The sequence below is a fragment of the Rhinatrema bivittatum genome, chromosome 9, assembly GCF_901001135.1.
Source record: "Rhinatrema bivittatum chromosome 9, aRhiBiv1.1, whole genome shotgun sequence".
In the NCBI taxonomy this organism is placed as follows: Eukaryota; Metazoa; Chordata; class Amphibia; order Gymnophiona; family Rhinatrematidae; genus Rhinatrema; species Rhinatrema bivittatum.
This window is the reverse complement of record NC_042623.1, coordinates 149,876,149-149,887,492: the sequence shown is the minus strand read 5'-3', so window position 1 is coordinate 149,887,492 and position 11,344 is coordinate 149,876,149. Positions and strand designations below refer to the sequence as shown.

General features: G+C 41.1%; 1 protein-coding gene across 2 annotated transcripts in view; it reads right to left on the bottom strand.

Annotated features, from left to right (window-relative positions):
* Positions 1-1,595: 1,595 nt before the first annotated feature.
* Positions 1,596-11,344, bottom strand: part of LOC115099001 (diacylglycerol O-acyltransferase 2-like) — a 98,208-nt gene continuing 88,459 nt past the window's right edge. The window contains exons 8-10 of one of the 2 annotated variants that reach the window (XR_003858663.1): positions 10,585-10,787; positions 7,442-7,593; positions 1,838-1,970 (exon numbers count right to left, since the gene is read on the bottom strand). Coding sequence is in view for 1 of the 2 variants with exons in the window: in XM_029616215.1 (XP_029472075.1) it covers positions 1,816-1,970; positions 10,585-10,787 (358 nt within the window). In the remaining variant the exon portion in view is untranslated. Of the gene's footprint in view, positions 1,971-7,441; positions 7,594-10,584; positions 10,788-11,344 lie in introns of both variants that reach the window. The other variant, XM_029616215.1, reaches the window with a different exon arrangement.

Below are 11,344 nucleotides of genomic sequence, written 5' to 3'. Positions count from 1 at the left end.
AAAGGAACTCTGCTTTCAACCTAGGATCTATAAGATCAAACTGCCTACAGTTCATAAAGTTCATTCTTAAAAGTTGTTACTTAACTTATTCTGGCCCCAACTGCTACTGATACTGCAAAGAATTTGCTCCTAAAATATGTTTTATGATTTATGCAGTAATCAAAAATAAGAGCCCATACTCAAAAGAATTTTCATTGGAAAATGATCTAATAAAACGGGGTTGCCTACTCCGGTCCTCATGAGCCACAAACAGGCCTGATTTTCAGGATCTCCACAGTGAATGTGCATGAAATGGACTTGCATGCACTGCCTCGGTTGTATGCAGATCTTTCTCATGCACATTCATTGTAGAGATCCTGAAATCCAGGCTTGTTTGCAGCTCTTGAGAACTGGAGCTGGCTACCCAAAGTAGTGCCAGCATTTCAGTCTCAAGAGGACCATGATCAGGGACCTCTGGGCTTCTTTCAATCTAAAGCAACTATTGCTGCTTGACAAGCAGCCTGCCTGCTGTGATTGCAGCTGTGGGGTCCCCATGGACAAACCTTTTTCACTATCAAAAGCAATGACAGTCCAATCAGTGTCCTTGATGCTACTACCGTATGGCAGCCTCTGTTTTTTTCTCCTCTCCCTTCACCCCACCCCACACCTTTCTGAGCCCAAAAAGCAACATTCCATGGGTGTTTCTCTGCCCAAGATCAGGGAAAAAAAACTGGTTAGGACGGAATGATGCAAGAGGAAAACGTGGGACAGGAAACACTATGAGGCATTTCTGCTGGTCACAAGTACGCTCCCTGAGCATGAGCAGGAGTGCCACAGGTCCTGCCAATTTTATTGCACTTGCATTCTTTGCCGTGGCCCTGTTGACTTCAAATGTTTAAGTTAGGACATAGGGAAGCCCGCATAGGACTGAAATCTGCATGTAGAAAGTATGCAAGGGCTTTAGCCTGAATTTTCAAAGCAGACTTATGTGCACAGGTCCACCTAGAAAATTCTCGGGAATGAGAGAAAACATGAGAGAAAACAGTGGCAACAAATGTACACATATTTACACCTGCTCGGGATCAGTTGTAAACGTGTGTGTGTGTGTGTGTATGTGCAAATTTATGTGCATATATTTGAAACTCAAGTATGTGCAAATTGTTTCCCTTCCCCAGCTCTGTCTCCCCTGGAACACATCTTTGAAATACCCAGAAAAGGCTGTGCAAAATTGCTTTTTCGTGTATTTTTATGTGTACGAGCTTCTGGGTCAATTTTCAAAAGGCCACTTACACACATAAAACCAGGCTTTATACAAGTTTTGAAAATTTCCCCCTTACAATCTAAGGCCTTAATTCACTAGTCTGCTGCCACAATATGGCCAGAAGGAAATAGTTATTTGGGCTATCTGTTGAATAAAAATAGTTTGTATCATCTATTGAGAGAGAATTTATTTAAGGCTGTTGAAGGTAAGATGGATGGCAGAGTCTGTGAAAATAAACAAATACACATCAGTACTTTTTTTTGTTTCATTTTATGCCATCACTGCTGTTTGTGGTCAGGTTGCTGGCATAGATATCAGTACTGGAAACTCATAGGCAATATTTGAATCATTTTATTTAAAACATGCCAGAAACATAGTTAAATTTCAATATATTAGCTATACAACAGAGAATAAATGCTTTTATTTTATATATATCTGAATATTTTCCAAAAGCAAAACAAAAGGGTGTTCTATCTCAAAGCAATCTACACCATAGTCTGAGGTTGTTTTTATAGCACTAGTTTAAGAAACAATGGAGCTTCATTGCAGGAATTCACAGACAGCAGGGTACTGTGTTAGATAATAGTTAGCGTATCTGTTTCTGATAAACCAAAGTTTATTTTGTGTGTGTTGAAGAGCTCCATCAGGGATCTGATGTAGATTCTGTGATATTTTTCAATCTGTTGGTCAGAAGGCTTCTCAGTCTTAGGGACAGGAATGGGTTTGCCAACTGTAAAAGAACAAAACAAAGCACACCGCGCTTAATAGTGTCAGTCTCTCACAGACAGCAAGAAAAGAATTGCACTATCAAAAACTGCTTTTGTAATGTCTGCATCTCTAATGCAACCAATACAGATGCATTGTCTAAAGACTCTGAATCATTGGTGCCGGTCAAAAAATGACCTTAAATGAGAGAAATCCTTTACTATAGCGATCTCTAATCTTTCCAAACCAAAGACCCACTATTAAGCTTAACTGGTAACTTGCACCCAACTTTCAATTTTAACCTGTATATGGTGACTTTCTTGTAGCACAAAATATATATTGGTTAAAACATCAATAAAACCCCCAATATTTTGGGGTTTGTTTTTTTTTTGTTCTAACTGTAAAAGCCAGAAAACAGACTGCCCTTGTGGAGTTACGATGACATCATCCAACGGCAACCCTCAAGCAAATCAGGAAGAGGCATGACAGTGTCAGCCAGATAATGTCATTGGCGTGGGAATAGGGGGAAGCCCGAGCCCTGCGGGCCCAAGAAGCAGCCTTACCTATGGGAGGTGGACTACCATGAATAGCCTAGTACAGACAGTTGAAGTAAATGAAGGGAGAAGGGAGTGAAGAGGGGTGTGAAAGGGGGAGGGTTGAGGGAAAAGGGGGGACTCCCCACTCCTGAGCCACACACATCCACTCTACCCCTAACCCCCCCCCCCCCCCCACACACACACACACACACACTCACCCCCAACACAGTGTTTCCCAATCTTTTCAAGCCTAAGGCACACCTACATATAAAAACATATTGGGGCAGATTTTTAAACGAGCGTGCGCGGGGTACATTTGTGCCTCCAACTGTTATAGTTGTGATAGTATGTCCTGTCCATGAGGGCACAACAGTACTGCACCTGGAAGATGGAGGCCCTGTTGAAGGCATCAGCGGGTAAGAGCCCAAATCCATGGTGCAAGGAAGGGAAGTAGAGCTTCTCCTCTTCTTGGAGAAAGGCATCAATGGACTCACAACATAAGAAATCTAGGCAGGATTCTTCTCCCCTTCTATCTTGCAAGTCTGGGAAGGCTCTTTCTCCCCGGCTCTCCACCCCTGCCACCCACCCCCTAGATCTGTCACAGGACAGGGATTGAGTGTGTCAGAGAAGATTAATGCAATTATCATTGGGGGTTGTTGCTCAGCATACCCCTGTGGTCTGGGGAGGAGGAGTATTCCATTGGGATTCCTTCAGCCCTTACCTGACTTGCCTCAGCATACCTCTCCTCCAGAATATTTCTGCTACTCATATTTTTTGGATAAGCTAGCAAAGATGCTGTCCATCAATGTCAAGAAAAAGCAAGACCCAAGAACAGATTTCGTTGGGCTTCTTCAGTTTCTTCAACCTTCAGCAGATTCTGAAGGTTGAAGCCAGTCTTTTTTTGCTTGTGATACCTTTATTTAAGGAACTACACTATCTCTCTGTCAGAGCCAGCATAATATTCAATATTAGGATTGTGGATCCTTGTGTTGGAGTGAGGTTGATACAACCTACAGAGAAGTTCCTGTAGGTTCTCTTCGCCAACTAGCGGAGCAGGTGGTGCAGAGACTGAGCTGGAGCTACACCAATACCAGCCCTTTTCCCTTCTGGTCGGGTCCTTGTGTTCCGGGGGCTGGCAGGTAGCAGTCTCTGGGATGCAGGCAGATGAGTAGATCCAGTATCAGGCTGAGGCCGGAGACAGGCGGCAAGTGGGAATGGTGAGAGTCCTCGCTATGGTCAATGACAGGTAAGGATGATCGTGATCCAGGCTAAAGTCTGAGGTGGGTTGCTGTAGTGAAGAAGGGGAGACTCCCTCTCTCCCTATGCAGAGACTGCTAGCAGCCAGGAATGCTCCTAGAGCCAGGCCAAGGCATAGAATGCCCAGATTAAAAAAAAAGCCCAAAAAACTACAGTTCCTAGGCAAACGCAAGCTGGTGGCAAGCTGGGGGAGGGGAAACCCAGGGAGGCAGGCCCCTGAGGGAACCACTCATGAGGCAAAGACAGGAGCTAGATTGGGAAAATGTGCTGCACGAAGGGGATGGGACTTATTCTCAAACACCAGAAGGAGAACCCTTTTGGGGAGGGAAAACAGCAGAGCACCTGGCTCCAGAACCCATGGAGACTGAAGAAACTGAGGAGTCCCAAGACAATCCTGACCTCATGGATATATCAGAATAATTCCATAGGAGGTAGGCCCCAGCTGGAGGATTAAGACAAAGATCTTTAATATGTGAAAAGGGAAAAAACAGATAGCTAAGGACTGCACACAAACTGGATTTCAGTACAAGGAGAGGGACGTTGAAATCCCCAGCAGCATTATACTGCTATAGGAGAGGGCAAGTGTGCAAAAGAATTGTTAGCAAATTTCCCTGCTAAGGAGAAGTTTGCTGTAATATTGCCATTGGATGATGGAAAAAAAAAGGAAAAAAACCTGCTGGCAATCTTACAATGATGTGAGAAAGCCTTTGTCAGGACGAATTTTTTTGTTTGGATTTTGTTTATGTTACATACAGAGACTGAAAGGGAATCACCTGGGTTTGCTAATTATAGCTGCAGCAAGTGAGCAGGGAAAGGCATAACTGCAGGGTATGTTTTTTGACAAAGCCATATCAATCATTGAAGAATAGGATCAATTATTTGATGTATATAAACATCGTTTGATACAGTCATATGATTAGATAGATTCTTTTTGTAATAAAAACATTTTTGTAAATAATTTTTTCTTGATTTAGTGATTTATTATTATTTTTTGGGGTTATAGTGAAAATGCTTTTATCCCACTCTGTTTAGAGTGTGTTCTTTTCTCTCTCTCTCTCTCTCTCTCTCTATATATATATATATATGAAAGAGAGGAGAACGTTTGTGCATCCCACTCCCACTACTCCACAACAATCCCAGGGTGACTGGAAGTCAAAAGTTGCCAGGTATGGAGAGTGTGAATTTTTAAAATCCTTTTTAGCTTTATTTTTCAGGAGTTATTTACTGTGTCTGTTGTTCTGAAATATAGTTTTGGTGTTTGGAACATTTAAAAAAACTTCTATATGAGTTTTTAATTATTTTATATTTTATTCATCAGCTTTTTAAAAAATATTATTAGTATGCTTTTAGTATTATGATTATGTATTTATTTTATTTCTTGATTTTGATTTTTTGAGGAATGGTGATGGTTGTTTTTTCATTGTTGTACTGCATAGAGAGTCTGGCTTCTTGTGGTTTCCAGTTCAGTTTTTGTCTGCACGTTTGTATTTCTACTTTATGGTTGCTCTATTCTGTGTTTGGTGAGTGTCTGTTTATGTTCTGTATGTGAGACTGAGGTGAGGCATTCTCCTAATAGGAAATGTATTAGTGTTTTAAAGCTTTCGGAGGGTCAAGCCCACATCCAACACACATCACAATAGACCAAATACCATGTGGGTTCCAAATGTCTTTTTTGCAGGGATTTCTGGTTGGCATCACAGCAGTGCATGTAAATATAATGTAAGTGATATTTTTACCTCAGAATACTGTACTTTGATATTTTTCATGTAAAATATAAATGCAATACTCTTAACTGTGTGTGTGGACTGTGGCGGGGGTGGGGGCATTGTGCAAGGCTATAAGGCTCACCTGGGGCACCTAATATCCTTGCACCAGCCATGGGTTCAGGTAGGGGGGGGGGGTCAGCTTTTAAAATTTGTATCACTGAAGGGAACTGGACTTTTTTTTTTTTTTGGTGGGCCCAGGATAGAGACTGCACAGGGCAGCAAAACAGCTAGCACCGGCCCTAATGCCATCTCTAACATAAAGCACCATCCCCCTGCAGCAAGCTGATCCATCCTATCATTGTGATATAATTTGCACCCTGGTATACTACCGACCCACTGGTTAACCTCCTTCCACCAAGTCTCAGAGATGCCAATTAAGTCTACCTGTTCATTCAGTGTTATGCATTCTCCCATCTTACATTTTAGGCTTCTAGCATTAGCGTACAGACATTTCAAGGTATGTTTTATACTTGTGCTTTATACTTTTCTAGCAGTTAACAGCATAATCTGGAATCTTTTAACTGAATCTGTTCTTTACTTATAGGCCTATGGACTACTTTTGCTTTTATTGGAACATCCTTATCAGGTTGCTTTAATTCCCTTGTTTCTTTATTATCCTTTGACGACACCTCACTCCAAACCATATGCTGCTGAGCAACTATTGGATTTCCCCCCTTGTGCTAGTTTAAAAGCTGCTCTATCTCCTTTTTAAAGGTTAGTACCAGCAGTCTGAGTTCACCCTAGTTAAGATAGAGCCCATCCTTTCAGAATAAGCTCCCCCTTCCCCAAATGTGGTCCATTTTCTTTAAAAAAAAAAAAAAAAAAATTACTTAAAGCCCTCTTCCCTGCACCATCATCTCATCCACCTATTGAGACTTCAAAACTCCACCTAACTCTGGGGACCTGCATGAGGAATAGGGAGCATTTCAAAGAATGCTGTCCTGGAGATTCTGGATTTTAACTTTCTACCTAAGAGCCTAAATTTTGCTTCCATTACCTCCCTCCTACACCTTCCTATATCATTGGCTCCTCTCCAGCACTGTCTAAAATTCTGTCTAAGTGATGCGTGAGGTCTGCCACCTTTGCACTAGGCGGGCAAGTTACCAAGAAATCTTCATGTCAACCAGCCACCCAGCTATCTACATTCCCAATAATCGGATCACCAACTACAATGACAGACCTAACCCTTCCCTCCTGCACTCAAGCCCTTGGAAACACATCCTCTGTACAAGAGGACAATGTATCACCTGGAGAGCAGGTCCTTGCTATAGGATCACTTCCTGTCACACCAAAGTGATGTTCTCTCATCAGGAGACCTTGATCTTCCAAGGCAGCACAGGGGCTGCCAGACTGGACTTGGGACTTGGCTACTATGTCCCTGAAGGTCTCTCCTCTTTAGCCTTCTCTCTCTGCCTCAGATCCTCCACGTCTGCCACAGCTCCTCCAGGTCTGCCACTCTAGCCTCCAGAGATCAGATTCATTCTCTGGGAACGAGGAGCTCTTTGTACTAGGCGTCAACATACAACCTCGCTCCAACTGATAATCATACATGTGGCACTCAGTAAAAAAGATGGAAGACTCCATCTTGTTGCTGCACTGTTGCTGTACCTTAATATTGTTGAATTCTTAATTTAGGTTGCCAAGGGAGTAAGGCTGCATCAATTAAAGTCCTTTAAATTTATGTGGTGTATTTAATATTAATTTGGCATAGCTCTACAAGGGGACAAAAATGAATATATTGATAAGGGCTGGGTCACTCCCTTGTTTTAGATAAATGCATGGTTTTTGGTATGAAAATGTCTTGTCCTCTTCTATGGGATAGGAGTCTATAAATCAAACAATTTGCTTAGGGATAGGTGGGAGGGAAAGAAAGACACTACATTTCCTCTCTTCTCTTTTAGGTAGGTGCACACACACACACTAAAAAAAATATCTACCTCAAGGCCTGCCTCTCCATCTCCTCCAGCTGGTGGAAGAGTCCAGTTCCTTCTTCCAGAATGGATCTGCGTCACCAAGGACAAGTGGGTTCTGAAAATTGTGGACGATGCTGGCGTTAGAACACTTTCTCTGCTGTACTGTTATGCCATTGCTAAGAATAGTGGCGACAATAAAGAGAAATAAGGAGGATATTTGAGATAAATGAAAAATAAAGAGACTGCCAGTCTTTTTGATAAGAATTCATTTCTAGAAGAAATCGGGGCTTTTTTTCATGAAAGTTTATGGTGAACCAGTGGGCATTAGAAACCATCACTACCACCCCCGAGGAAGAAATGTGAATTGTGAAATGCTGAACCAGCATCCAGTGCCATGGTATCTAGGATAGGTTCTATCTTATTCCCGATTAGTGTTCTCCTATATATTGTATAGTGCAAGTACTTTGGAAATAATAGTTAATTCCTCCTACCATATAGATCTTATTTGCAAATTTTAAAAAATTCTTCAAAAAAAGACTTTTATGGTCCACTACATTTCAATGAGACCAAATATACCTTGCGAGCATAGGGCATGATTTAAAGATGGGATGAAAAAAAAATAAAGGACTAAGAACCCATAGGTTAATTTGTTTGCACAGCTTTGGCCCAAAAGCTTGAATTTCCTCTAAACTTTCAGAAAAGAAAAAAAAAATCCATGGAAAAAAAAAACCCTTCTGCAAAAAACGTGCTGTGGGGCTCATTTTCTTGCATCTTTTTTCCTGCCCTTCTCCTTGATCTTAATGACTAATGTCGGACCCAGTGACTTCTGGTACCTGTTTGAACCAAGTGAATAGAAGGAGCTCATGTTTGCTGGTCATATCCTGCTGTTACCTGCAGCATTAAACAGCCTTTTCTAGTACCGAAAACACAATCTCTTTACCATATTCCATGCCTGCTCTCCCCAGGGCTGCAAGACATAAGGATCACAAAACACTTTCTGAAATCCAGGATCTGTAAAATCAGTCTGTGCTACGATGACGCTTGCCCCTTTATAGGTTCTTCCTCCTAAAAAGCACTACCAGGAAAAAACTGAGTCTGAGCACAGGGAAGAGAGAAAACAGGGAAAAGGGAATAAAATTAAAATAAAAAGGTTCTCACCAAACCTCTTCTCCTGGCACACAGTTTCTCAAAAGTAGGAGAAATTCAAAATGAAAAGAAAGGCAGTTGGACTTTTAAAATATTTTATGTATTTTTCTGTTGAAAAAACATGGCTGGCCTAAGTAGTCAGATGGTTAGGTCTCTTCTCAGTTTTAACTGAGCAGCAACTGCTTTCCTGGGTAAAATCTTGAGCACAGCAATTTGTTTATGTCTACTGAAGCTTTTCAGGATCAATGTCCTTTTGTGAGAGCATCTGAAAATTGCCAGGTAATGTGCAGGTCTGTTCCAGGTGAGTACCACATTCAGCACATGGAGGTTTTAACAGCCTGTTCTACAGAAAGTAGCATCAATGTATAAAATGTTTTTGAAAAATGTAATTAAAACATGGAAAGGTGAGCCCGTTGACATACTGTATTTGGATTTTCTGAAAGTGTTTGACAAAGTCCCACAAGAGAGACTCTTCAAGAAATTAAAACAATCATGGGATAGAAGACAGTGGCCTATCGTGGATTGGTGACTGGTTAAGAGAGAGAAAACAGAGAGTAGGAGTAAATGGTTTTCTCCAAAGGAGAAAGATAAATAGTGGAGTACTTCAGGAATCTGTTCTGGGACCTGTGCTGTTTAACAAGGCCATTATCGATCTGGAAAAGGGAGCAATAAGTGAGGAGATCAGATTTGCAAGGACACAAAATGATTCAGAATTGTTAAAACAGCAGCTGATTGTGAGGAATTGCAGAAGGAAAATGGGAAATGACCTTTAATGTAGGCAAATCCAAAGTGATGCACATAGAGAAAAATAATCCCAACAACAGGCACACAATAGATTCCCTATTAGAAATCACCACCCAGGAAAAGTACTTGGAGTCCCAGTAGACAATACTTTGAAATCCTCAGAGGTCAAAAATTGCAAACAGAATGTTAGGAATTAACTGGTGAGGAATGGAAAATAAAACAGAGAATAGCAGTACAATCCATAGTGCAATCATTCCTTGAGTATTGCCTTCAGCGCTGGCTGTCCCATCCCTAAAGAAATGCCTAGTAGAACTAGACAAAGTGCAAACAAGGGCAACAAAAATGATAAAGACGAAGGAACAGCTCCCTTATGAAGAAAGGCTAAACAGGTTAGGGTTCTGTAGCCTGGAGAAAAGAGGACAGAGAGGATATGGTAGAAGTTTATAAAAATCATGAGAAGGGTGGATATTTACTCCTTCAAATAATCCTAAAACAAGGGGACACACATGAAACTAACAACAACATTTTAAACCAATTGTAGAAAGTATTTTTTCATTCGAAACAATCAAGCTTTGAAGTTTTTTTTGCCAGAGGATGTGATCACGGTGACTAGTATAGCGGAGTTTAAAAGAGGAGTGAACAGGTTCCTGTAGGAAAAGTCCGTGAGCAATTATTAGCCAAGCAGAGTTGGGAAAGCCATTGCTTACCCCTGGGAGTGAGCAATAAGAAACAGCTCTATCTTTTGGGAACTACTGAGTACTTGTAGCCTGAACTGGCCACTGTCGGAGACAGGATGCGGGACTTAATGGACCTTGGTGTGCCCCAGTATGGCTCGTCTTATGTTCTTAATAGCAGTGGCGTTCAGTGGTTAACTGGAAGGAAGCACGTCAAGGAAACAGGAGCTCAGGTGTGATCTTCTCCAATGCACAACGGTCTTTTCCACATTAGCACTGTACTCCTGTAACATGAGCATTTCTTTCTTTTGGTGTTTCCAGACTTTTAGGGTGGGGCAAATGAAAGCTGATGGAGCTTACATTTTGTAATAAAACCACGCAGCTGTTCCTTAACATATTACATCACTTACCTTGTCAAAATTCATTAGTATAATAGCAGACAAGGAAGCAATGTAAAATCGAACACGGTATATACAAATAAATAAATAAATAATAATAAACATGCCACTGTCACTGTTCTCTACTTTGGCTCTGTTTGTTGAAAATCAGTAAATTCTGCATGTGTTTTTAAAAGATGCGTAACTAAGTGGATCAAATACAAACCCACAGTATTGATGGGCTTCTGGAATGGCAGAAGGCCTGTGGAGGTGCTTGAAAAAATCCCCCGTCCTATAAAGACACATGGCGCAAATCCAATCCATTCCTGAAAGAGCTTCTGAAGGTTTCTTTTCCAGCTCCCGTCCTCAAATTGGTACTGGTTAAATATTTCATTCTCCCCAAAGGAATAAACTGGCACGAGGGCAATCCTAGAAAAATTCACACACACTTAGGGGGTAATTTTGTAACAGCCCATATAGATTTTAAGGCATTTATTCTCAGACGTTACATCAGTTTTCAATGGATAAAATTGCATGCATATTTTCCCCTTGAAAATTATCCCACCAAAACTACCCCCACACAATTACACCTGCTAACTTGAGCATTGATTTTTTTGGGGGTAAATTTCTATGCACACTTTTGAAAATTGACAATTGTGCATGCACGAGCCAACCCCTGCCCAGGGAATGCGTCTGCTCAGCGTGGGTAAACTTATGTGCATATGGAGCAGGCAATTTTGCAAAAGCTAATTTGCATGAGCAACACACTGCTTCAGCTATTGAAATGGCTTTGCATATTACCCTGTTAAGATACAGTCCCCAGCAACACATGAAAAAAGAAAATCCTCATTAAAAAAAAATAAATCATTCTTTTTATGAAACCAAGTACAGCCAAATTATGCAAACAGCTTATTTTCTTTTTCTAAGATTGCTGTTTTTGTTTCCAAGCAACAAAACTGAAATTTTGCACAGACTAGTAAACCACT